Source organism: Neltuma alba, unplaced genomic scaffold (genome assembly GCF_004799145.2).
Source record: "Neltuma alba isolate B1F8T4 unplaced genomic scaffold, ASM479914v2 tig00011322_pilon, whole genome shotgun sequence".
Lineage (NCBI taxonomy): Eukaryota > Viridiplantae > Streptophyta > Magnoliopsida > Fabales > Fabaceae > Neltuma > Neltuma alba.
In genome coordinates, this window is record NW_021636029.1 from 590,617 (window position 1) to 616,957 (window position 26,341).

General features: G+C 34.5%; 3 protein-coding genes and 1 pseudogene across 7 annotated transcripts; 1 reads left to right on the top strand and 3 right to left on the bottom strand.

Annotated features, from left to right (window-relative positions):
- Positions 1-1,249: 1,249 nt before the first annotated feature.
- On the bottom strand, positions 1,250-23,707 carry LOC114711863 (probable complex I intermediate-associated protein 30). Of its 4 annotated transcripts, XM_028896293.1 has the most exons (9): positions 23,696-23,707; positions 6,807-6,814; positions 4,419-4,515; positions 4,030-4,143; positions 3,421-3,471; positions 2,812-2,903; positions 2,378-2,458; positions 2,169-2,267; positions 1,250-1,802 (listed from the first exon to the last, which is right to left on the bottom strand). In XM_028896293.1, the coding sequence occupies exons 3-9, from the start codon at positions 4,468-4,470 to the stop codon at positions 1,614-1,616; spliced, it is 678 nt and encodes a 225-aa protein (XP_028752126.1). In that variant the 5' UTR covers positions 4,471-4,515; positions 6,807-6,814; positions 23,696-23,707; the 3' UTR covers positions 1,250-1,613. The 4 variants fall into 4 exon arrangements, with proteins under 4 accessions (XP_028752126.1, XP_028752123.1, XP_028752125.1 ...); XM_028896290.1 differs by lacking the exons at positions 6,807-6,814; positions 23,696-23,707 and adding an exon at positions 4,798-4,961 and having other exon boundaries at positions 4,419-4,518; XM_028896292.1 differs by lacking the exons at positions 6,807-6,814; positions 23,696-23,707 and adding an exon at positions 4,659-4,770 and having other exon boundaries at positions 4,419-4,518.
- LOC114711865 (auxin-responsive protein SAUR78-like) lies at positions 9,089-9,700 on the bottom strand (annotated as a pseudogene).
- LOC114711864 (17.4 kDa class III heat shock protein) lies at positions 15,358-18,111 on the top strand. Of its 2 annotated transcripts, XM_028896296.1 has the most exons (4): positions 15,358-15,477; positions 16,253-16,488; positions 17,599-17,889; positions 17,934-18,111. In XM_028896296.1, exons 2-3 carry the CDS (start codon positions 16,276-16,278, stop codon positions 17,881-17,883), a joined length of 498 nt encoding a protein of 165 aa, XP_028752129.1. In that variant the 5' UTR covers positions 15,358-15,477; positions 16,253-16,275; the 3' UTR covers positions 17,884-17,889; positions 17,934-18,111. The 2 variants fall into 2 exon arrangements, with proteins under 2 accessions (XP_028752129.1, XP_028752128.1); XM_028896295.1 differs by having other exon boundaries at positions 17,599-18,111.
- LOC114711862 (CCAAT/enhancer-binding protein zeta) lies at positions 19,322-26,265 on the bottom strand. The gene is given in 17 exon segments (XM_028896289.1): positions 19,322-19,844; positions 19,847-20,320; positions 20,426-20,648; positions 20,988-21,359; positions 21,523-21,605; positions 21,687-21,776; positions 21,876-22,019; positions 22,146-22,229; positions 22,335-22,469; positions 22,563-22,655; positions 23,127-23,198; positions 23,369-23,449; positions 23,626-23,694; positions 24,073-24,148; positions 24,283-24,402; positions 24,597-24,672; positions 25,532-26,265. Coding segments are annotated over 17 exon segments (3,081 nt in total). The 5' UTR covers positions 26,208-26,265; the 3' UTR covers positions 19,322-19,631.
- Between the last annotated feature and the right edge of the window lie 76 nt (positions 26,266-26,341).

Sequence of the window (26,341 nt, forward strand, 5' to 3'; positions counted from 1 at the left end):
ACGCATCTTGTCTCCTCCAAATATGACGTGTAATGCGTGTTTCTTCATTAAAATGATGATAAATACGAAAGAAGATTTCCTTGTTCCTTTGTAAATTGTAATCCTTGAAGACAATATATCATGTAAGATTATGCAAATATGTCCCACATTCTAAGTGAAACTTTATTTGATGTGCGGGCCCACACATACAAACATATTATATTCGGTACTTAATCCTACCAGTACTTAATATAAGACCTTATTTGATTTTTATTTTGGTCCTAAATATAAGACCTCAATCCACTTTATATATAATATTTATGTTTTTTTTTCTCAAGGTAGTCCTTCTAGTAATGGTAGTTTCTAGACAACACACTTGATTAGTAAGGATATTTTAGGAAAAGACAACACCTAATTATTACAAATAACTAACTTAACTCATTTCTTAATATCCTCAAATTAGTCAACTAATTTTTATATCTAGGACCAGAGGTAGTAGAAGATATAGTTGACTAATTTGAAAAGATTAAGAAGTTTAGTTAAATTAGTTAATAATAATAAATATCACTTGATGTTCCAAAAATACCTTATATAAAATTTTAAAAAATACAATACCTGATCAAAAGCTCGCCCAATGTATGGTTATTTCATAGCATTGTGAATATATGTATGCGTGCTGATGCAGGTGAGGGTGTATGTTTATTCTGTCACTTGTCCTGCTTTGATTTATTATATATTCTGTTTCAGAATATATTTCACAGCGTGATTAATATAAATCAATTCCACTTGGCAAAAAAAAAAAAAAAACACTTCCAACCATCTCACCCGACCGGAACAGATGAAAGGTGGTTATTGATTATTATTTTTGCCAACCGTTAGATTATTAATTATTAAATTAGTAGAGAAGCGAGAAGGGCAGAGAAAGTAGAATTTTTTTACATGTAATATCCCTTTGAATTGTAGTGGTAGTATTTAATTATAGTTAATGGAATGTAAACAAGATCAGTTTGAAAAAAAAAGAGATAAATATGAAACACAAAATAAATTAGATCTTATATTTAGAACTAAATTAAAAGTCAAACTAATTCTTATAGATTAAGAGAAAGTCTTGGAAACACCGCGCTCTTTCTCATAATGTCCTTGTCACGTAGCGTACCAAGCCAGATTAGTTGGCCTGTGTTTAAGATTTAAACCAATTTCTGATCCTTCTAGTAAAGCATAACCATATGCAACAAGCCAACAAATTCAAATACTGCCTTCGGTCTTGCCATTTTAAAAGCTTTTCATGATCCTTGGGATAAGAGCATTTACAAAATGTGAATTGTGAATTCAATGTTAGATCGTCACACATGAACCACAGATCTCCCATCTGGAAGAATAAATAGGAACCAGGAAGCTCTCTTTATGACTAGAGAAAAAATATAGTGAAAGGTGTTAGTCTTCTTCACATTATGCTACAGAACCCCAGCCATGAATTGCAAAATTCTTCGATACAGGGATAACTAATGAAATGTTCCTCCCTTCCTGGAATATTGTGATACAGTATTATTACACAACAGTATCAAAATTCTTCAGCTACTTGGGAAAATCATCATGGCGTGTGACCAATACTTCGCTGAATCCTTTGCCTGATTTTATTGAGTTCTCAAGGCCTTGATCCAATCAAGTTCAACTTTGAAATCACCTGGTCCAGATTTAGCACCTGGGACGCCACCCTCAGCATTCACAGACAGAGACATTCCAAGAATCCGAGATGGGTTCATTTCCATCTCCACATCTATAACATTCCCCCTCCAAGTAGGCAAATATCGAGCAAGAGGGATCTGATAAGTCAATGAAAACGCTAAGCAAATATCGAAATTGTCGAAATTCACTTACCAAAAGAATCCCAAAGACATGCGCCCGCTACAGTATTTCAGTACCCAGGATGAGCCTAAGTTGCTGGGGACATAACGTCACAAGTGGAAAATAAAAGAAATATTTTTTTTTAAAAAAAGCCATCTAAAAGTTACGTTTTGTTTGTTTCAAACAGTTTAGATCAGGGCTTCCAAATCCTGATTTACTCACCAATTAACAATTTCAAGTGTGTAAAAGGCTGCTTTTACAAAAAGGCGATTTATTTTAGCAACGTGATATATATGAGGAATTGGCATCTGGTTTTGTATGCACTAGGGGGAAAAGGGCCTTACTTTTGCAATATACCAGTTGTCTTTGGGCACAAAAACAAAAGCTTGCCATGAATTATCTTCCTGCTGTCCAGGTGAGTTTACCCAATTTTCTGTGTAGATCTGCACCAAAATAAGACAAGTTAAAGCACTTGGGACTTGGAAAGGTACTTAGAATTTAAAGCCTCTGAATTTTGCTAATTCTTGACTTTGAGAGAAAAAATGGTACTCACAGTAGATATATAGCATCTTCCATCTCCTTTCAGTTTCATCGCAATAGTGTCATATGAATCCAAATCTATGCAGCCACCAAACTGCAAAGATGCAAATAATTGTCAAAAGAGGTCACATGATATTGAGTAGAATGAATATAAAGGAGACCACGGGGAAGCAAGTCAGCGAGACAGCGAAAACACTACCATATTCAACAAACCTAAAGAATGATGCTAATACTGTTCATGTAGTAAGCAAAACCCAGCTACTAATGATTATTTTTATTTAAAGAAGCAAAATTCAACATTCATATTGAATCAACTCTACCCATTAGCAGAGAGTTCTTCCGTTGGCAGTTAACAGATCAAGGAAAGAAGAAGATTTAGTTATTTGCAGCTCTAAATCCTGAGAAGACTTCTTTTTTTTTTTTTAAGTGTAGAAAAGAAGCAACCACCTTTTTTGATCGCATTCCACAGAAGCCACTTCTCATTATATTCCATTTTGAATCCTCAGACACATCCAAAGAAAGATTTCCCGAGAAGACCCCTATCAGAAGATATCAGATATTATACGGATACAAAAGTCAGTCTTTAACGACATGTCAAAAAACACAAAAAAGGTTTGGGGGGGGGGGGGAAGGAAAAAAAAATTCACCAAACAAAGTAGAAGTCTCAAAAATCTAGCAAATGCTACATAATTTATCAGCACAAATGTCATAAAATATTCTAATGGAACCTTGAACCACAGTCTGAGGCATAGTTTATTGTATACAAAAACTATTTCCCATTGACCTAACAGGAAGCGTTATAAAAGAGCAAGTGATACAATCATGCAAGTGCATAGATGCCAATTGATCGGGGGCCAACACCGTGCAACCATGACATTATTGTGTCTTAAGTCACACACTGTCTATTAAAGTACACGATACGGTTAGTCTAGTTTCAAAGGATAAGGCTTCTGTCTTGAAAACTGTTGCCAATCACATTCAGGCATGGTTTTATCACATGAAGGTAATGGATATAATATGCAGGAGCAGTCTCGGGTAAAACTAAGTTGGACTTACCACTTGGTCCATTCTCTGATTCAGTTATCTCTAATGATGCCGAGGACAAACCTGGATAGAAATTGAACATGAATTGATAACTGTTGCATAACAGACATGAAGGAACCATTGTATATTATTCAAATCCAGAACCATCTCATCATGATGAGAGGTTCTTCAAAGGATTTTGTTCAATTCACCAAATATTTATAAGATCATATCCAGAACCATTGCATTTAGGCAGACTGGTTGGACAATCATCCACAATAAACCTTTCAATTCTGCCTATACTTTTTATTTCACAAAAATAATCTCTAGTTCAATTTTCATCCTTAGCTAATACGATTCTCACAGCTATTTCATAAGTAATTACTGTCAAGACCTGCTTTCAGAATTCTGAAATAAAGATTAAAATCTAATTTGCAGCCTAACACAAGCCTTCATATTATTACTCTCAGAATTCCATACAGTGGTGCAGTCATAAACGAGCTACATATCTCCATGTTCAGAATCAGAGTATAAATGCCATTTCCTCAATACAGACACGCAAAGGTACACAAGCCTTCGCTATCATTAATGTCAGTCTCAGGATTGCATTCAGTGGTGCAGTCATAAAATAGAGTTGCATACCTCCATATTCAGAATCAGAGTATAGATGCCATTTCTTCAACTCCTCCTTCGAATTGAAATTGAATATGTATCTTTCTGCTGGAGGCATTAAATCCTCAACATTCCATGTAAAGGCTGTTTTCCATGTTGCCCGAAAGATCCCAACCACAAAAGAGACAGAGTCAGCCGAAATCGAAATCATCATATAAACTTTTAGCAAACCCTACGCAAAAGCATCCAAACTCTTTTTTTTTTTTTTTTCAATTGAAATGCCAAGCCAGACGCAGTAATCAGAGAAATGAGCTTTTGGCCACACGAGAGGGGAAATAGAGGAAAGAGCCAAGGGTTAGCTATGAAAGTTGCAAAGCTTTGGTCAGCAATGCAAATAAGGCATTGATTCTGTAGGATACCCTTCTTTGTAGCATTTAGAGAAGCTTGCACCAGTGTTCGCAATTTTGACATGTCTCCCACACTCGAAGTTCCTCTTCAGTATCAGGTTCAGCACTAATTCTGTTTGGGATGAAATTAAAACATTAATCTACGCGGTACCAGTGGACATACTACAACAAATCCAATCACAAAAGAAAAATGACAGAAATGATAATTGAAGAAGAGAATGCAAATTGAAAACTAAAAATAACCTCTCTTACAAAACTTTATAGTGCTTGAACTACAACAAAAGAAACGGCAAAAACCACGAATTTCCAATTCAATATCTGATCCCCATAAAAACGGATATAGAATAAGCAATTCCAGGAAGAACTAGAGTAAAATGGAAAAAAGAAACACCTAGCCCAGTTACAACTCCTCCTTGTCGCCAACGTGATAGTCACAACGACAATCAGCGGTGGAGCAGAGAGGATCAACGGCTGCCGTCAGTGACGGAGAACGGTGAAGGAATCTAGCAGGCTTAGATGGCGTCGTACACGAGAAATGAAATGAAGATTGGGCCGCATATTTTGGCGGGCTTCATTTGGGTGCTTTGGCGCGCTAGGGCGCTTAGTATACCCATTGAGGGGAAAAAATACTACCTCCGATTCTTAATATAAGACCCTATTTGATTTTTATTTTGGTTCTAAATATAAGATTTCAATCCACTTTGTCTCTCATATTTATATATTTTTTTCTAAAGTAGCCTTTCTAATAATTTTAGTCAATACACTTGATTAGCAAGGATATTTTAGGAAAGACAATACCCATTTAGGACAAATAACTAATTCAACTTATTTCCTTAATCTCTTCAAATTAGTTAACTGGCTTTTATAATTAGGACCGGAGGTAGTATTATTATTAGAGTAAAAATTCTAAATCAAGGTATATAATTACTAACTTAGAGGCAATATTTTTAATGAAATTCCTAAATTAGTACTATATGAAGTTTTTCTTAACTTTAGCAGAGTAAGAAAAACATGAACCGATTCATTCGGCTTAACCCTGGTTCTAAATGATTTTTGCGATAAGGCTACCCACCACTACACCAAGCTGGTTCATATATTTACGATTATTATTTTTTACTAGATGGGCCCCGATGGGTAAAAGTCTATTCATCTTTGAGGATATCCTAGTCCAAACCATGATCTCAAAGAGACTTGGGCTAAAAGCCCTTTGGGCCCTTAAAATGTCATTCCTGAGATTCAGCTCAATTTATCAGGTGAACGAGTGTCTTCTTAAAAATATATTTCTCAGATCCTAAATATAAAGCTTATTTTTTAAATATAAAATCTATTTTATAGTATAAATTACACTATAAAATAGGTTTTATATTTAGGATCAGATGAGTAAATTCAAATTAATTAATACATCTTTCAATTTTTTTTATTAATCGCTTTTAGAATTTTTTTATCAGAACAAAAGAAAATTTTAATATTTATTGAATCCATCAATTTAGCCATATTAAAAAAATTTAAAAAATTTTTTTTTTACGCTTTCTTATATCAACATTGAAAGGGGTAAAGGAGAAGAATTACAATCAATAATCCATATGGTGCCTTATTAAAAGGACTTGAAAACGCCTCCTTTAAGTTTTTTTTATATATAAATTTGACTAGAATATCATGAACTATAAATTTGTCACGAACGGTGCTGTGCGGCTCACCTTAAATCATGTTAGAAAATGCAATCTTACCTATCGAACAGAACACACAGAAAGAGAAGAAAAGAAAAATAGTTCACTTACTTTCATAAAATAAAAACAATGATGAACATCACAATTAGTAAAAAACAGCACAGTTATTAGCTGGCGCATTCAAATTGAAATGATTAAAGGGTTAATTGACTTAATTAAAATCATTTCATGACACCACCTCTACTCCTAAATATAAAAACTAATTAGAGATTCAATTTGGTCCTAACTATAAGATCATAACTCATTTTGTTTTTTTATATTTATTCATTTTTTTTAAAGTAGTCAATATTAATAATAATTGCACATGTTAAATAATTTTCATTCTAATACAAATGATTAACAATGATATTTTAAAAATATAACAGTCACTTACCATAAATAGCTAAATTAATTTTTTTTAATATTTATAAATTTATTATCTAGTCTTTATATTAAAAATCAAAAGTAGTAGATATGAACATGAAGATGAGATGGTACCGACCAAAAGAAAATTGGTTGGAATAATAAGGTGAGGATTCCTTTGGATACAATCATCCAAAAAGGCGTTATATATGACTGAAAGACACGGAAGTTCCCCGCATCGGTAATGAAAAAAATCAAAATTGCAAGTCCTATTCAAGAAAAAAAGCCACATTTTTTTTTGTCAAAGGAAAAAAAAAAACACACACACACATAAAGTTTCTATATCTTATCCCTTAAATCTGTTTACTTCCTGGAAACAGCTTGGATTTTGCACTTAGTGGTCTCACCAAGGGCGGCAGCGTACAATTCAGCCATCAAATAATAAAATATTTCTCATGTACAAAATCATTTCTTTTTTTGACTTTTTAAACATATTTTTATGTGCTATACAAGTTAAGCTTTTGTTCTCATTCTTATGAAAATATACCTATCTTACAAAATGAGTTTTATATTAAAGATCATGAGAGTATAATGTTTCTTCATGTGTCCGTTGCATAATCTGCGAATGGTTATATGAATCTGTACAAATATAAAAACCTGGGCATGATAAATCAAAATGTTTTTATTTAACTAATGGGTTGGATTTCGTAAAAATAACCAATCCCTTATAATGTAGCAAATTAATATTTTAATTTAGGTTAAAAGATGTGTCCACATTTAATATCTTATATATCTTGAACATGATTACTTCTGTTATGATGATACTTATGTTTAGAAAAAAATGTTATTATTTAAACCGAATTAAAAAAAAAAAAAAGACTGTGGGCGAAGCCCCCAGAAATTGATGGCAAAAACAACCAGCACTGAACCGATCTACACAGCCAAACCTGTCTACATCTGCAGAAGGAAGGATATATGAAGATAAGAGACCCTCTTCTCTTACTCGCCCATTACCATTGAAATAAAAATATTTGGCCACACAATATATTTCCCCCATTTAGATCGGATGATCAAGAAATATATACCTAGCTAGCAATTTGCAAGAATCTGATGGACATGAGTCGTAATATATAATTACTTTTCCGATCCTAAATATAAACTTTTATACTTGTGCATAAATTTTACATTTAGAATTAGAGGAGTAATACATGGAGCTGCAGATATATGCCCAGCTCATAGTCTTGTGTCAACCGCGTCTACGCTATTAGACAGCCAAACTTGTACGACGATGATTTTTTGGCAGGCAATTTCCTTACTTGATTAATTAAACTATAATTAAGGATTACATAATTGTCCTTTTTTTTAATTATTTAAGTTCAACGCATCCCCATATGTATAAACTAAATTAACTAGGAAGCAAACAGACAAAAAGTGTGATATAGAAAGCATCAAAATCCCATTCCAGCTTTTTCTCAAAAGGCAGACCAAAAACGCTTGGCTGGATGGATCCTGTGATTTCGGCATAGGTTTTCGTTAGTTGTTTGCATCAAAAAGCATTCTTAATTTACTCGCTTCTGTTGTTTCCTTCTTTCTCAATTCATTAAAAATTTTCTCGTTCTTCTCCACACTTCATGATTCCCCTCATGTGCACATTTGCGTTTCAAAAGTTTTATTTTTATTTAACTGCAAGACTGTAACCGGTCCTTTTCTCAGATTCCTTGACTATTGTAATTAAGAACATGGTTCAACAGTAGCATTGTTTGACTACTTCAAAATCCTATTATTAATTAGCACAAATCTTTTTATAGTAATCATTGCCAAAAAGCGATCACAAGCAGTAACAAATAATATAATGGAAGAACAGCAGAAATGGAAGCAAAATTAAAGATATGTAATTTTTTTTTACCAGCAATTAAAGATATATAATTGGAATATCACATCCAAATCAACGATATTATATATATATATATATATATATAGTTTCATTAGTATAAAAGATACCTGGTAGGGTTGCTACTTGCTAGTGAGCTGGAGAATAAGAGGAGCATCAAATTTGCATTTTTGTTTGTTTCTGCTGGTTTTTAAGGACGCTGACAAATTTTAATAACCGTCGACTGATTTAAAAATAATAAACCTATTTAATAACGATTAAAATTACCGTTAAACCTCCGTTTTTTTAAAAATAGAGGCAGAACATGTATGTACTATTTATTAAAATGGTTTGTTTTATGTTTGCATATCTCTTTTTTAATTAATTTTTAAACATATCAATATTAAAGATTTATTTTAAGTATTTTTTTTAATTAAATTCCGTAATGATCCAAATTTGAACGGCCTTGAGAGCAAATTAGTAAAGCGCAAGGATCAAAGATGCGATATAAAACTCACTCAGTTTGATAAAATAAAGTTGTAGTTAATAATATTAAAATCCAGTGATACGAAACTCTCTTATATAAATAAAAAATTACGAATTTGACCAACTTGTAATTTCAAATTCTTAGGTGTTAGGATATGCATTTTTTTATTTAAAAAAAAAAAAAGGTAAAGCTTGCAGAGAGTTGGCAAGTGAAGGAAGAGTACAAGTAGGAAAGGCTCCTAGTTAATGTACTAAATTTCAACAATTTCATTAATAATGATCATAATTACAATTGCTTGGACTCATCAGAAATCAGTTTGCTTGCAGTTGCAGCCATAACAAGTAGCAATTAAACTAATGAATTCCCAACCAGAGAAGCCACCCACAAGACTCTCCTTCTCCTACCTGGATCTAATAGTAAGCTTCATTTCTTCAAATAATGAATTGAAATTAAAGAGTCAGTCGGATCAGTTTGAGCAATTGTAGAACTGCACAAGCTCGTCCATGGATCCCTGCAGAGTCTCCGTGCTTTCAAGCATCCACAGCAGGTGCTCGAACAAAACCACTTCGCACGCCACCACGACGCCGTCGTCGGCGGAGGCAGACCTATCCACCAGCTCCTGAAACCACGGGTGGTCCACGACGTCGGAGGGGATGAGGTAGCGGCGCCGGGATTGCCCGACGTAGACGGGGTGGAGGTCCAGCTTGTTGTCATGATGATGAGGAGTGTTGATGAGCGACGTCGCGGGGGGCGGCAGAGACGCAGGAGTTGGAGCGGCTGAGCTTGGTGAGAGAAGGCCACCTCTTGATGGCAGACTTGAGCTTGGTTAGCTTTCCAACTATGGCCATGGAGACTTGAGAGAGAAAGAGAGAGGGGTGAGCAGAGATCAGAGAGAATTTGATGGTGAAGGTAGTGAGAAAGAAGGTGGGGATATATAGGGATTAGGGAAGGAGGCCAGGGGGGTGGGGCAAAGCACGTGCATGGCCCACAGATTTAGAGAGAGACACAGCTAAGGATACTGTTTGGCCAAAGATGGGATCATCGTGTCTATTGCCAAATAATAATAATTGGCAAAAAAATATTACTCCTCCGATCCTTAATATAAGACTCATTTAGCTAATTTGATTAGATTAAGAAAGTTAGATAAGTTAGTTAATTATAAAAATTGTGACATGTTTTTCCTAAAATACCATAATCATCTTTCTTAATACCCCTCTCTATCTTCTATTTGATTATGGTTGATAGAGTATCCATAGAGGTAATTTAGAAAAAATTGATAAATATGAGAAATGGGTTTTATATTTAGGACCAAAATCAACTCAGTAATTGGATCCTATATTAAGGATCGGAGGAGTACCAAATAATAATAAAAATATAATCGCTTGAAAAAACTTAGAAAGAATTATAATAAGGTCTGATTGAAAGAATATATTCACGATAAAATTCAAAAAATCGAGTAGCTTATAATGATAGGCATAAAAGTATGGAATAATAGTAAATTTATCTGCTTAATTATTATTAAAACTTGTTACTCCGGTTCTTAATATAAGACCCATTTTACTAATTTGATTAAATTAGGAAGTTAAGTAAGTTAGTTAATTATAAAAAAGTGATGCATTTTTCCCAAAACACTATAATCATCTTTCTTAATACCCCCTCTTTCTCTTCTATTTGATTATGGTTAAGAAAGTATCCATAGGGTAATTTAAAGAAAATTAATAAATATGAGAAATGGGTCTTATATTTAGGACCAAAACCAACTCAAGAATTAGGTCCTATATTAAATACCGGAGGAGTAATAGTTATCTTATTTTTTATTTTCTGAGGGCTCATAGTAACTTTCTCAAAAAGTTTCAACATGCGATAAGTCTGCTTATTTGTTGATGAGCCTTTTCAATAATTACAATTTTTTAAGACTTTATAATAATTTTCTATGATAATAAGAATACCATAAAAACATGGGATCTGTTGTGATGTTTGGCTGCTTGTGCTTCTTTGCTCCTGAACCATCCTGGCGCTTGTAGAATATTTTTCCCTCTAAAAGGACGCTATTATGTAAGAGTGAGCCGTGGAATTAGCCTCGCACCTCAAAAGCGTGCACATTACAAAAATGTTTATAGATAAAATAATAAGAAAAAATCTTTAAAAAATACTTTTAAAATTTTAAAATCTGAAATCAAGAAATGACTACAAAAAATTTTTGTTACATTTTTCTTACTTGGTTTTCAAATGTCATTAATTATTATTAAAATATAGTAAATAAGACTGATTTAAAATTTTAAAATTTAAAAATATTTTTTTAGTATTCTCCCAAACAATAATCTATCGACCAAATTCTCAATTTGACAGCGAAATTTGAATCACATTTTAAGGTTTTCACCTTAAGAATATGATTCAAACATGCTTACTTATCAGTTGAACCAAATGCTTATCACAAAGAAACAAACTTTACTTCCATTTTAGTTCTGCTCCCAAATTAATGAATAATAGTCTAATACGAGCGTGTAATACGCAAGAATATACTGAACGCACACAGCATTTTTTTTTAAGAAAAAAAATTATATGCCCATACTTATCGTGCTTTATTTTCTGTGCTTGTTTATGTTGGCTTAAATAAATACTTATAAGTAAGTTTCATGTAAATCGAGACAGAACTTTTCTCACATACTTAACTTGTATTGTGTAAATCATAATTAGAAAAAATTATTTATAAGCTATTCTAAACCAATAGCTAAGTCAAGTGTAATTTTTTATATTATTAGGGAATAAAGAATATTAGATGGGAAAACTTCCTAAAATAGTACGTTTTTTTAAACTATTTTTTGAAAATTTTTCTTCATAGTAATCCTTCTTACCTATTTTTCTTCTCATCCAAACATGGTAAGAATTATTCTTCCTTGAGATATAAAGAGCAGAAAACAGACCCCTAGTTAGTTAAGTTGAATACCCAAGTACTACCTTCGATCCTGATTATAAAAGCTAATTGAGTAATTTGAGAAGATTGAGGAAAGAAATTAAGTTAGTTATTTGTCATAGATAGGTGTTGTCTTTCCTAAAATGTCATTGCTAATCAAGTGTATTAGTTAGAACTACCATTGTGAGAAGGACCATCTTTAAAAAAATGCATAAATATTAGAAACAAAGTGAATTAGGATTTTATATTTAGGACTAAAATAAAAGTCAAATAAAATCATATATTAAGGACAGCAGTATTTGTTTAATCATAAAAAACTCCTGTTATTACTTGTAACATTCCAAACCAAAAAAAAAAAAACAGTAAATTGTTTTTCTTAAGTGCTTTAAATTCCACACAAGCTAGCATCCAAAAACTGCATCAAACAAAGCCAGCTAGTGATCCCCTGGTTTCTTTCCATTTCCCGTTTCGTCAATCAATTCATGGATTCTCACGAACCTCCTCCATTTATTGTCTCTCTTTGGTGGCAGAATTAGTGTATTACAGGTGGTCCTCCCATCTTTCATTTCCCAACCTTTTTGTGGGCTAATTCACTATCATGACTTTTTTTAACACTACACTGTCTCATAATTAATGGGGTGCTTTTTCAATTTTGAGGAAAAAATCAAGTGCTCGAACTTGATATGAATTATGTTAAAACATTAATTTTTTTTAAAAAAAATCTAGGATCCACGTGGCCAAAACAGAGTTATTGATGCTTAATTTAAGAATATATATGACTGCATACATTTTGAAAATAAAAAGTCTTAATGAGAACAGAATCTTGTTTTGTGGTTAAGATGCAAAGTTTCTGCCTTTTCTGTTCCCTGCCTAATAGACAGTAACATCTCTATCATAGAAATTAAATAATTCCTTTATTGTATTTTTAATTTTATTAAAATGTGAATTATACCGTGAATTTATTAAGTTCAAAATAAAAATTAACAGATTATTAATTATTATCTTATTATAGGCGGCCTAACAACACTTTTACATAAATTAATACAATTAGTGAAAATTAGATTTTGTTTTTCTTGTAAATATTAAAATGGCTCTCGATCAACGTTATTAATTAGAGGGAGTTTTATAGTTAGTTAGAAATATTAGGACAGAAAAATTTAATACTTTAAATAAAACATGTTATATTATAAAACATGGTGAATGCTCTTAAAATAAAAATCAAAGAGTATGTGTGATACACTACCTCCGATCCTAATTATAAAATCTCGCTTCTAGTATATCACATGCAGCAATCTCACACAAACTTGCATACATGATTGTATGATGCTTTGAACAAAATTGAACATATTCATAAACAATTAATTGGACTTTAAAAAAGAACATGTTTTGTCTCATATAAAAACAATAATGCTCCCATAAATATGTAGAACAAGATTTGCAGGACGTCTCTTAAGTGATCATAGGGACACGTTTATATACAAGTATAAGGAAATTAGGTAGGTAACCCAGACAAGATTAATTTGAGGGGGTTGGTCCATCATGTGCCACATTGAAAACAACATTAAAAATTTAAAATTTTAGAGATCCAATTTGGATTTTCTCCTTATAAACCATGTGACGTGAAAATGGGGGAAAATATAAATGGTGTGTTGATGATGGGTAAGTAGACACAAAATCAAACACATACTTCCTCTGGTTCTTAATATAAGACCATGTTTGATTTTTTTTATTCCTAAATATAAGACCCCAATCCACTCTGTCTCTCATATTTATATATACTCCTCCGGTCCTTAATATAGGACCCAATTCTTGTGTTGGTTTTGGTCCTAAATATAAGACCCCTTTTTCATATTTATTAGTTTTCTCTAAATTACCTCTATGGATACTCCCTCAACCATAATCAAGTAGAAGAAGGAGAGGGGGTATTAAAAAAGATGATTATGGTGTTTTACGAAAAATATGTCACTTTTCTTATAATTAACTAACTTACCTAACTTAATTAATCTAATCAAATTAGTTAAATAGGTCTTATATTAAGGACCGGAGGAGTATATTTTTTTCAAAATAATTCTTCTAACAATGATAGTTCTAATCAATATACTTGATTAGCAGTGATATTTTAGAAAAGACAACACCTATTTAGGACAAATAACTAATTCAACTTATTTCTTTAATCTCGTCAAATTAGTTAATTGGCTCTTATAATTAGAACCCAAGGTAGTACTTTGGATTCAGGATTTTGTAAAGCCAAAAGCTCTCGCTGCTTTTAATTATGTTGATGCATATGCATGCAGTTTTTAAATTATGAATTATTTAACAACAAATCTATATATATATATATATATATATATATCTTTGTGTCTGTGCGCGTAACTTACCAGCAGTTTGGTTCCGTCGAGGATAACAATGCACATCCTCCAATACTAAATATTATAAGGTTACAAACAACTACTTCGATTTCTCACATAAGCAGCAACTAACCTTACTATTCATGAAAATTGAAAGGTTAGAGTTATATATATAAATATATATATATATATTTATATAGTAGCTTTTTTCTTAACACACCGTTATTTATTTACGAGGGGGGTTGGTAAGAGGGAATGAGCATGTGAAATTAGAAAAAGAGATGAGAAAAACATATAATTAATTAAAGATAAATATGAAAAAGTGCATCAAATTTCTAGAAAAAGACGAAATGAAATTAGTCTCTAAATTTTAGAAAATAAAATTATATATGTCGTAAAGTCTAAGGATCAAAATTTTAATTAGTTAAAACTATATGGATTGAATTTTAGTGGATTAAGATTTAAGAATTGAGGTTCAATTAAGTCAAAATTATAAGGATTGAATTGGATTAAATCAAAATTTAAAATTTAAATTACAATTAATTCAAAGCCATACAAACTAAAAAAATTAATTTTCTCGTTTATAAATTTCACTAGATGCAAATTTGTTATAACTAGGTCTGGAACAATGAGCAAGAGATATTTTCCTGTATCAATCAATGGGAGTCAACAGGAGGGAATTGCTTGGCCAAAAAAAAACATGAGGGAATTGAGGGTGAGAAGAAATTTTTTTAATGAGTTTAATTTAAAATTGAAAAGGTGAGACTTTTAACTAATTTTTCTTAATATTTTATCTTACCCTTTTTAATCAAAATTTTATAGCTTCACTTTCCCAATTTTTTATATTAAGCTAATTAAAATTCTGTCCCACTTTTTGTTTTTTAATTTCTTTTATACTAGGCATGGGATACACTCCCGTGGGACTTTGAACTATCCAGGGCTTGGAAAAGCCCGTGCTAACGGAAATGACCCTGTTTTCTGGTTCTTAACGGGCCTCGGGGATAGATTACGGACTCCATTTCCTTCAATGTGCTAACGAACCAGTTGAACCCAGAACCTGTAACATCTTACTAAATTTAAATCGAGTTAAGGATTAAGAAAGAATGCGAGGGATTTTGACACGTTGTAGAGAGAAAGAAGTCTCGGGTTTCCACCAAATCCACGGCCGATTACCGCGTGGAATCGCCATTCTTCCAGATCATTCCCCTTCCCTCCCTCCATTCCTCTCGAACTTTCCCTCCTTCCTCCTTTTATATGTTCCCAGATTTTTTCGCGTACCGAACAGTTGATTTCCTCTCTCTACATTCTTCTTTCAAGCACCTTCTCGTTTTATTCCTGCGCTTTTGATCACTTTTCCTCCGCTCTCTACTCCCAGATTTTTAGGTAGGTTTCTTGGAAACCCGCTCTTCATTTTGTTCTGTCCCAGTTTTAAGTTGTGTGTCAAAAGAGAGGTTTCTCGCTTCTATGTGTGATGTTTGTTACCCACTACGCGTTTTTTCTTCACTATGTTGACTGGAAAATTTTCACCTCATTTTCTCCCCGTTTTTTGAGGGTGAATTTTGTTAGCATATTATTGTGAATGCCCTTTTGTTTTCACATCAAAGCACTCTTCTAACAATGCGGAGAATGTTCTCTGCGTGTTATCTTGAATTACTATCCTTTTAGGAACGACCTCAAGTTATTTTATCCTTAATATCTGGTTTGCTTCGGCTTTCAAGTATTTGATTGTTGGAGTGATTAATTTAATGATTAAATATCTGATATCTGCTTCAACAGTCCAACCTTTTAAAATTTTATAGCATTTAGGGAGAAGCAATATACCAATAAAGTTCAAAGTAAGTAACATAATTATAGAAAAAATCTCAGTGACAAAAGAAGTTAGTAGTAAGGAGCAATTTCTCGCTTGGTATTGGAACTTATTGATAATTATTTTCTTTTGTTGGGATTTCATTGTGATTTTCCATAGTATTTAAGACTGTATACTTCAGGGCTGAACTTTAAGATGTCAGTTGCATCTTAATATCTTAACAATATTTTGATACTTACATTGTTTTGTATTTTCAAATGGATATCGTAAGCAAAATCTGATATTCCCTTAGAAGTTAACCTGTTTCATTTTCATTTTCAATCGTTTATGCTCACATGTTGCCATTGGCAGCTTGGTGATTTCAGAGTAATTGGATGATGATGAACAGCATTGCGGATTCTTTCAACGGAGATTTGAACAGTCTGTTCAATCTTCCTGAAGCAATTGAAAAATTCATGTTTCAACCTCGAGCTCACGACTCTCAAGAAAACAGAGGCGTCTCTAACATCCCAGTAGATATTATGGAAACTGCCAAAGAATACGTATTTTATATGGACATCCCTGGTCTCTCCAAAACTGACATTCAGGTAACTACCTACCTAGCTGTCTATCTCAGTCAAACTTTTGCATAATATTAGGTATCACCTTAAGCAGTACAATGTATTTACAAGCTTTAGTGGTGAAGCTGTTAATTTTATCTGAAAATAAAAAGAAATTTAGCCATATAGAAGGAATAATTAATAAGATTTTTTAGGGGCAATTTTGAAAACTGCACTTACGTGACTTATAACAAGTAACGTTTGTGTCTCAACTTCTGGATACTACATTTGATTTATGGTCTACCTACTTTTTTGAACTGTATAGCACAAGCGTTACATTATCTTAATGCATATGGATGGTTCCTAATTAGGCTTGTGGGTTGGTCAAGCTGGGGTTTGCCTCCCTCCCCGCGCACACCCCCAAAAAAAAAAAAAAAAGTTGTTCTTCTTCGTTTTGTAAGTGACTTGAGTCAATGACTCACTTCCTTGTTCCCAGCAGATAGGGACATTGTTTCTTGGTTTCCTTTTTTCCTTGCTTTCTTTCTTGGGGCGGAGGGTGTTCAAAGGCCCTGTTGATGTTGAGTATAGAGCTAAGTACTTGCAGAGCTCAGAAAGGGGCAAGAAGAGGAGTTGATTATTATAGATTCGTTTTCTCTTTGAACGCCTCCCCCCCCCCCCCCCAAAAAAAAAAATTGCGTCCTTTTCTCTCGGTAATAAAAAGAATCGATCTTACCCGTTGATGCTTGTGCTTTCTTGTGGCCAATAAGATATAGGAGCTGGGATTAAACGACCATCAGTTTTTTATCATGCTTATAGACGTAATAGTTATGTAGTTATTCTGTTATGGCCTACCGGTAATTAATAATTTAATATATGTAGGTCGACTTCATCAAGCATTTAAGCTCTATTGGAGCAAAAATCTTTTCTAGGTTTCAATTTGATTGTTGCTGTATGCAGATACGTTAGTATGTAAAAGATAACATTTGTATCATCTAACATGTTGACTCATCTTCGTGGGTTTTAAAAAGATGTTTGGAGTCAAATGATGGAACATAACACCTGCCAAGGACAGGGGTACGTAAAGGTAGGAGAACCAAAAAGTATAGACATGGAAGGGCTTATATTGTGGAGAGGAATTAATGAGTGTAATCTTTGCAGGTGACTGTGGAAGATGAGAAGACACTGGTGGTTCGGAGCAATGGGAAGAGAAAACGCGAAGATGGGGAAGAAGAGGGGTGCAAATACCTGAGACTGGAGAGGAGGGCGCCGCAGAAGCTGCAGAGGAAGTTCCGGTTGCCGGAGAATGCCAACGTGGCATCCATCAATGCAAAATGCGAGAATGGTGTTCTAACTGTGACTGTTGAGAAGCACCCTCCACCTCAGAAATCCAAAACAGTTCAAGTTGACCATTGCCTGAGGCCAAATTCTTTTGGATTTCTGTAACTGTTTAGGCCTGTCTTTTGTTTAGTCTGGTTTGGGTGGGTACCACGGATTTTGTTGAAAACTATGTTGCCAATGTCTATTTATGCCTGTAGTTTCTGTTAGGAAATTTGTAGTTTTCTTCCTCGTTATTGTGATCCTAATGCTTCCATGAAGCAAGACATCTTTTGTTATCATGGATAGCAAATGAATCTGGATCACCGAAGTTGTAAAATTATGGTCTTTTTCTGAAACGAACGAGCGATTATGCATGTGCCGTATGCTATGTTTCTTGAGTAGAAATTCAAGCGTCCGTGCCAAGTTCAGTATGATAATTGCGGGTAGCGCGTATTTGACTTCTGTTTGGGGAATCCTTTATGACTTTCACTGCAATACAATAATGTTACCTTCGGTGCTTAATCAGACCTAATATGTATTTTTTAAAGATAATCTTTCTGGTAATTCTAACTAAGATGGTTATCGGTTTAACAACGCATGGTTATCCGTTTAAGGACGTAATGTGTCTCTGTTTTTTCAGGGTAAGAAGGGGTAGAGAAAATGTTTCGAGCTAATGTTCGAGTATCAGGAGTTATGGCGCTGAAGTAAACCATGCCATACTTAATATATATTTATTATAAATAATTAACTTCGATTTATTTTCTTAATCTTCTTAAATAAATTAACTCTATAATTAGGATCGGGGAAGAGGAGGAATTTAGGATCTGTAGCAAAATGTCTTTAGTGGGGAATCCAAGAAATTTTGAAGCACCAACTGTTTTTAGATAGTAGTAAAGGAGAGTAGTAGGGCTGGTAGAGGAGAGTAAGTGAGTAACAAGAGAAATAAATTAGTTATTTGTAATAAATAAGTATTATTTTTTAAATTATTTTTATTATTAAGTATTAAATATCTATAATTATTATAAAAATTAGTTTGAAAAAATAAATTAATATAAGAGATAAAATGAATTGAATTCTTATATTTAGAATTAAATGTTTTGACCTTAATTATGAGATTTTTTTGTAGATTACAGACAAATATTAAGGATTGAAAGGAGATCGGTGGAAGATTTGATTTATTTTCCTTGGTCATTTAAAAAAGTACCGTTGTGAAAAAAGCCAAAGTTGATTGGAAATTTTTAGAATTGGCTGAGAACAAAAATCCAATATAGGCTATTTTAATAATGATCCTCACTGGGAGTACATACTGCAAAGAAATCAAATATTCGTGAAAATTTTAAGGATTCAACTGGGGATAAAAGAAATCAGGTTGGTATCTTGGTAGCCACTCTCTTACACAGGTTAAAGTGAACATCAGAGACAGGCTAAATTGGTGTTTAAAAAAAAATTTCTTAAAAAACTAGTTGGGGAAAAATATTGGATAAATTCTTATTTCCCATCAATATCTTGACCTTTCTTTAAAATATCTATAATATGGCTTTAGCGCAATTAAAAGTTCAAAAAATTTCACTAAGTCACCAAATTTTGTTTCTCTCGATAACAAGTCAACAAGAATGCATTACACAACCGATTAACCCCGCCGGAGACGAAGGGATTATTCTTGTTACTTGCGGGTGCAAAATCACAAGCAATTAGTTTGCACGCTCACTAACAGCAAAATGGGTTTCTTCCATTCATTTGACTAAAATAGCAGAAAAAAGAATGGAAGAAGTTACAGGGTATGGAGTTTTAATACAGGGTAACACGCTATCTAATTTAAGAATACAAATCATGCTGAACTATATGAAACTGTCGCCACTGTGAACACCAAGCTACTACCTTTTCTTTTTCTTAGACTTGCGCTTCTTCTTGGAAGACGGTTCTTCAGTCTCGTTATCATCCTCTTTCTTTGACTTGCGCTTCTTCTGGGAAGATGGTTCTTCATTTTGGTTATCATCCTCCATTAGATGCTCATAAGCTTCATAGCTTGCAAAAGGAGATGCTGTACTTTTCTTGTTCCGTTTCGTTTTCTCTTGTCAACTACATCCTCCTCGTCAACATCAGAATCATCATCAACATCTCCAACGTCTATATCATTGTCATCCTCACTGCCATTACTGCCTTCAATTGGGGTGTCAGAGAATTCCTCTGCCACGTCTGAGAGAGCTTCCATCTCACCATCACTAACATCACCAATCAAGTCCTCATCGTCGTCATTGGCAATTTTATCCAAATCATCATAGTCATACTCACCATCCGCATCCAAAGATTGATCGGCATTATCCAAAAGATTCTCAATCTCTTCGTTATCACTCTCATCACCCCCATCTACGTCACCACCATCAACATCAAACAACTCCTCAGCAGCCTCCTCATCAGCCGTCTTCTTTTTCTTTTTCTTTGGTTTCTTGGAAGAATTCATTTTGTTTGTGTAGAACTTGTGGAAGACAAGATCCTCGGGCGGTACATCTACTTCAGCTAGTGACAGAATTTCTGGACCAATCAAATGGTCGTTAATGCTCATCTGCAAAATCAAAATCATGTCAATCAGGTGCAAAGGTAGGACCATTACGCCTTAAACTCCAGAAATAGCTGACATCAGAATCTAAAAAGTTGATTATCCTTGTACCTGTTTGGCAGGTTCAATTTGAGAACCACCATGCCATGTACTCTGTTTTGGTTTCTTCTCCATGAATTTGTCTAGGAAAGCTGTCAGTGATAGGTCATTTAGTGGGTTTCCATTATACACAATGTTGGCTCCGGAAAGAAGAGTTCTGGCCATAGTAGCTACTGATGGGTGTGAATGTGAAGCAAGAACCATCAACTCCCACCAACTAACACGGTCTGCGTTGCTGTGAGATGGAAGGAAATATGTACACAGTGACGAAGACAGAAAGTGAAACACAAGGATATATAAATAGCAAAATATGAAATTGTACCTAATATATCATTCCAATTGCACCCTCTGGTGCGCCTGGTATTTTTTGGTTTTTTTTTTTTTTTTTGGGTTTGGGGGGGTGTTGTTGTCCAGTGTCAGGAGGTTTTCTCTCTTTCTTGTTACTGAGCTTAGGCATGTCAATTTACGGAAGAAGAACGCAATACCTGGTCGTTCTCTACTAATTCATTCTTCCCCACCTATTCTATAGAGAGATGATGAATGGAGATTGATCATAACCAAAAAAATAAATTACCAATAAGAAGGCTCTCGGTGTCGTGGATTGTAACCTCCAGGCAACAAAGACTTATTGTCGGATAACTGTGATTGGTGGTCTTCATCATCAGATGCATATTTCAAATTCTCAGGAACCTTTTCATTCCTTGCTAGCAAAAAATCAGCATCCTCTGAAGCATCATCCGAATCATCTTCAGAATCAGAAGATTTTGGAAGGTCATCTTCCTTTTCTGAAGATTCATCCTCAGAATTGTGATCATCTCCCTTCTGAACAGGTCCAACATCATCTTGCTTATCTGCTGCAGTGCTGGGTTCAGCATCCGTTTCTTCCTTAACATCCTCAAAGTGTTCAAGCTCCTCATCGATAGACTCGTTCTGCAACATGAGGTTCCTGTATAACAATCGAAGATGAGTAGATGCCTAATTTGACAGTAAATTTGTCAGCGCTTGACTTGCAATGCAAAGAAAAGAATCTATAGTTTTAAGGACATTCTAATCTAAAATAATAAGCAGTAGTTATGGCATAGACTAAGACCTTCAATAATTAACCTTACCATAAAGGTGGTCTTGCTTTAAGCAGTTCAGAAAGAAGGAAAAGACATGCACAGGCATACTGCGGCGGCTGCTGAAGCGCAACCTGCTCAAGAAATAGGTACATCATTAATGGAAACGAACTTACAGAAGAAACAGGGCAATGAAAGTTCAGTTCACTACTTGCCTGCAAAAGGCGTTTAGAAAATGCAGCTACACGCTTTAAGTTCACATCCCTCTTCATTGCTCTCAGAATAAGTCCAACAAACATTTCCACCTGAAAATCAATGTGAGAAAACACTTCCAAGAGCAGCAGAAAGTCAAAACAAAAACATTTTTGAAGAAAGGTAAACTGAAAAAACTGAATTTTGCATGCCTTTGACGTATGCATGGCAGCAGGAAGCAAGAGTTTGGAGTACAAAGCTCGGTAAAATCGATCACTGGCTATCTGATTCTTAGATGATATTTTATCAAGAAGCATCAGTGCCTGAAGTCCTACATTAAAATTTTTTGAATGGACCTGCAGGTTTGGAGTTTTCACAAACGTCAAAGAACAAAAATCAAGTAATAAAAGTTGCTTGTGCAACTTCAGTCAGTGAGCTATTGAATACCACTTGTCTATGTTGACATCAAACAAACCAATTACCAACTGAAAGAGTACTGGTGTTTGAACATCAATAATATCATCAGCTTCATCACTAGAGACAAAGGGGAATGCTCTATTTACTCCCTGTAAAGTGAGACCAATGTTTACGTAAACCCAGATTACATGTATTTTTCCAAAGCCAAAATGTCACAACTGTTAATTCGTTAGTATAAGCACATTGATACTTACAGTTAAGAGAGCTGATAGAAGTCGTGAATCCAATTCAGTGTGTGATTCAGGTGCATCTTTTGACTTTTCACCTTTAAAATTAGCCTTCTTGCTTTTATCAATCTTCTGATTGCTGGTTGCTCCAGAAATCAAGACCTGAACACCATAAACTGTGAATACTACTTTTCTTTATATAAAACTTTCTTAATTCACACAGAACAACCGCAAAATCACAAGATAATGCAATACCTTAAATAGAGCAAAATAGACATCTATTAAACGTTTTGCCACTCTTGGCCCATCTCCTTTACGTGTGAGACGGATTTGGCTCAAGAAGTTAACCTGAACATGTACAGGAGGAAAATCAGCTATATTTTTTCAGTCAAAGCATGTCATGTGTACAAAAATCAATGCTCAGAAAAGGGTTGCAGAGTCATGAAAATTATAGTTCCACTTCTGCAGGCATAGAAGAGCAATTTTAAAAAGACCATTGTATATACTCTTCCAAAAGAAACTATTATTCTACAACAAAATTAACATTCAAAGAAACTTCAAAAAAATGATGTCCGAGTATTTGCTGGCTATGAGCAGTGTGCAAGAAGAGAGCCCTAAGCACAATCAACATGAAAATTAGTATTTAAGAGATTCTGCATTTGTGTTTTATCTGATACAGATCTGAATAGTACTAACATAAATGCTAACGTATAAACTAGCAAAAACATGCCAGAACTAGAGCAAATAATGGGGATTGTAATCTTCATTCTGCACTGAATGATATAAGAAATGCATTAGCAATAGAAGTTTAGGACTTACTGCATGGTACTGAGCCCGTGGTCCCAAATGAGGGCGAAAGAGAAAAGAATCCACCTCATCAATAACCACACCCTGAACGAGAAAGACACGGTGCAAATGATAAAGAGCAGATACATCAGTATAATCCACAAACAAATAACTGTCAGGGCCAATCATATAATATCAACACTCCAAAATGTAATATACACATCATCATTATTGAAAAATATATTAAGACAAAATACGTTATCATATATCCATACCTTCATATTTGGGTGGTCAGACATTAGGTTTGACAAATGAAAGTCAGCATTAGATGCTGCCTTGTTATCCGGATCCCCAAGCTGAAGTAATTCCAACGGATATTGCATCCCCAACCATGAAAAAAACAGTAGGTTTTGTCAACATCGTAAGTACATGCAGCAAGTTCACTCACGGGCTAGCAACATTGACAAGGAAAAAACCTTGTTCAGCTCATATAGTAGTATAGCAAGTGCGAAAAGATCAAATATTAACTCACTTTATTAACAAGGGCAGAAAGTAGTCTGCGCTCCTGCTCTGACTTGCTCCTCAATAGCACGTATATTGACTGTAAGCGAGAAAACAAAAAAAAAGGGGGGGATACCCCCACCCAAGCAATTAAAAAGATATATACTCTTGATATATCTAAAATACATGTAAAAACAAATCCCAATATTGTCTTCAATTCGCACTAGCATGCATTATAAGGAAAAGGAAGATTAGAAAAGGGATAAAGAAATATGCTTATTTTCTATAATAATCTTAAAATTCCTCGAGATTGAACACAAAAAATTGCAAGCCTGGAGAGTTAATATGTATCAGCAACCCTTTGTTCTGATGTATTTTGTTTTAAATTCAAAGCTACTAGTGACGGTGACTTATCAAGCCACAAAAAATATAAACAGCGTTGTCAAAAGAGAAGTGAAGATATGACCAGAAAATCAACCTTTAAGGCTTTGTTTTTAAGTATAGGTAACATGTCTCTGGATGCTTCTTCCAGCGCAATGACAAATCTTTCGTATCTGAGACATCAGAAGTTATTCATTGCATTACTCCAAAAGAGCTTGGTGGATGTCAATGAAGTGAAATATAGGAGGAAATTAAGAAATTAAAGAATGTAATTCAACAGCAATAATCAGGCATTACTGACACATACCTCTGCTTCAAACAATCCTCCCAATACCAGAAAAGTAAAAGAGAGTAACCATCTTTATTTTCAGGAACATGATTTATTGGCCGCTGTATCAAAGTCTTCAATTTACGATCAGGTAATAAGCTGCACAGAAAGATAGAAAGCGTATGGAGACCTAGAGATGTATGTGACTCAATATTACACAAATTAGGAGCAATTAAAGCGGCACAATCAAAGGCATAGAAATCAAGCTTATAAACTTAGTTTTGAACTATGCGGAGTAGCCAATTGTTAAAGAGGGGTAGACAAGGAAAGCTAGAAACTGAGGAAATACAAACCTGGAGATGAACAATTCTTGTAGTGCTTCAAAACCAGTCAATGCATGGCGTTTTCCGACCTTAGATGTCACCATTCCTAAATGAACCAACATATTCCATTAAAAGCTCAACTCTAAGGGCAAATGAGAAAGACAAAGCAACATTTATACTGCAACTACATAGAATAAACAGACTCAGCCAATGTAGCAACAAAAACATTCTGGGTGAAGTAATATCATGAAATGAACAATGTTAACGTAAACTTAAACAGCCTTGCTTGATCAATGTTTCAGCGCAACGTGCACCACACTTCATTCTATAAACACAATTCTAGAGAAATGCCACTAGGAAAAGGATTATATTCATTTCATCAGCATTAGACTGAGGTGCAGTTTGAGTAACGAGATATCGCATCAACTAAGAGGATCACCGATATTTAAAGAGATCAAGAAGCCGGTTTCAAAAACTAATGTCAAAGCCACAAATCAGCAAAATGTAGAAAGGAAGAGTTTGAGATTGAGCAAAAATAACACATAAAAATAAGAGCACGCAATAATCACACCAACTTATCAGTAACTTAACAGGGAAAAAAAAGTTCTAAAGAGAAGCGTGTCCCTTGTGCACGTCTTTCTAAGGTGTCAGTCAGCGACAAATTGGCCCCAAGAATAAATAACCTAGTAAATATGGATACTTCTGTTATCGAATCCATTCCAACACTCAACACCTAAACATGAGGCGACACTATAAATTGTATCCAATTGTTTGATGTTCCGTGGTCTTGTCGTATTCATGTGACGTCATGTCACGTCCCATACGGTGCCTCTTCCATGGCATGCCATGCAAGTCTCGGATTGCGTTATATTCAACCGAATTAACCAGTTATAACAAGAAAAAGCACAAGAAGAAAGGAAGATCCGAGGTTTCTATGGATTTGAGAAAATGAGGAGCTGACTCACCCACAAGGGCATCAAGTGACCGCAAATTAGCAATTGGATTGTCTCCCACCATTACTGAGAACGCTGACACCTTGTCAACCGCAGTACCCGACCTCTGTGTGGAAATCAACATTTTGATGTCGCCACTTTGGCCTCTCGACGACTCATAGTCCTGAACATACTGTGCCATCAACCTCTCACCCAGCTCCCTTTTCTTCTCGGCAAGGCTTTTCCACTCTTCTACATTCTTTATTTCTATCTTTTTCCCATCGCCAATCACTTTCGCTTCCAACTCAGCCGCATCCACATACCACACACCCAAAGCACTCGCTTTCATCAATGGAAGCTTTGGGAGATTCTTATACTTATTAAAACCTTTCCTCTTATCACCATCCTCCAGTGATAGAACAGAAGGCTTAGGCTTGGGTTTCTGAGGAGCTCCACTGCTTTTCCCTAAATACTTGTTTTTCGATTGATGGTTATTTTCAGAACTAGGTTTTGCAGCTGGTTCTGGCTTCTTTGATGGCTTATTTGGTTTGACGGGACCTTTTTTGCGAAAATCAACATCGTTGAAACCTGAAGATGAAGGTAAAGAGGACGAGAGGCCGAGCGAAGAAGCGAAAGAAGCGACATCTGATTTCAGACTATCAATATCCTCAGGGTTCTTTGAGGACTTCTTCGAATTTGCTATCGCCATTGCTGCATGAAAATGGGAAGAAGCACTCAGGAACCAAGTGATGATTTTCAGAGGTTGAAGTCGAAAAACTGGTAGGGTTTAAGAGCCTACTGAGTGAAACTTGAGGCCCAATTTAGAGTCTTCGGAACCCCACG

Coding starts and splice junctions, on each gene's coding strand:
- LOC114711864 (XM_028896295.1), top strand. CDS start 16,276: ATGATGATGAACAGCATTGCGGATTCTTTCAACGGAGATTTGAACAGT. Junction 16,489..17,598: donor TCTCCAAAACTGACATTCAG/GTAACTACCTAC, acceptor TAATCTTTGCAG/GTGACTGTGGAAGATGAGAA.
- LOC114711863 (XM_028896293.1), bottom strand. CDS start 4,470: ATGTCAAAATTGCGAACACTGGTGCAAGCTTCTCTAAATGCTACAAAG. Junction 2,268..2,377: donor GAAGATGCTATATATCTACT/GTGAGTACCATT, acceptor ATTTTGGTGCAG/ATCTACACAGAAAATTGGGT. Junction 1,803..2,168: donor ACAACTGGTATATTGCAAAA/GTAAGGCCCTTT, acceptor TTGACTTATCAG/ATCCCTCTTGCTCGATATTT.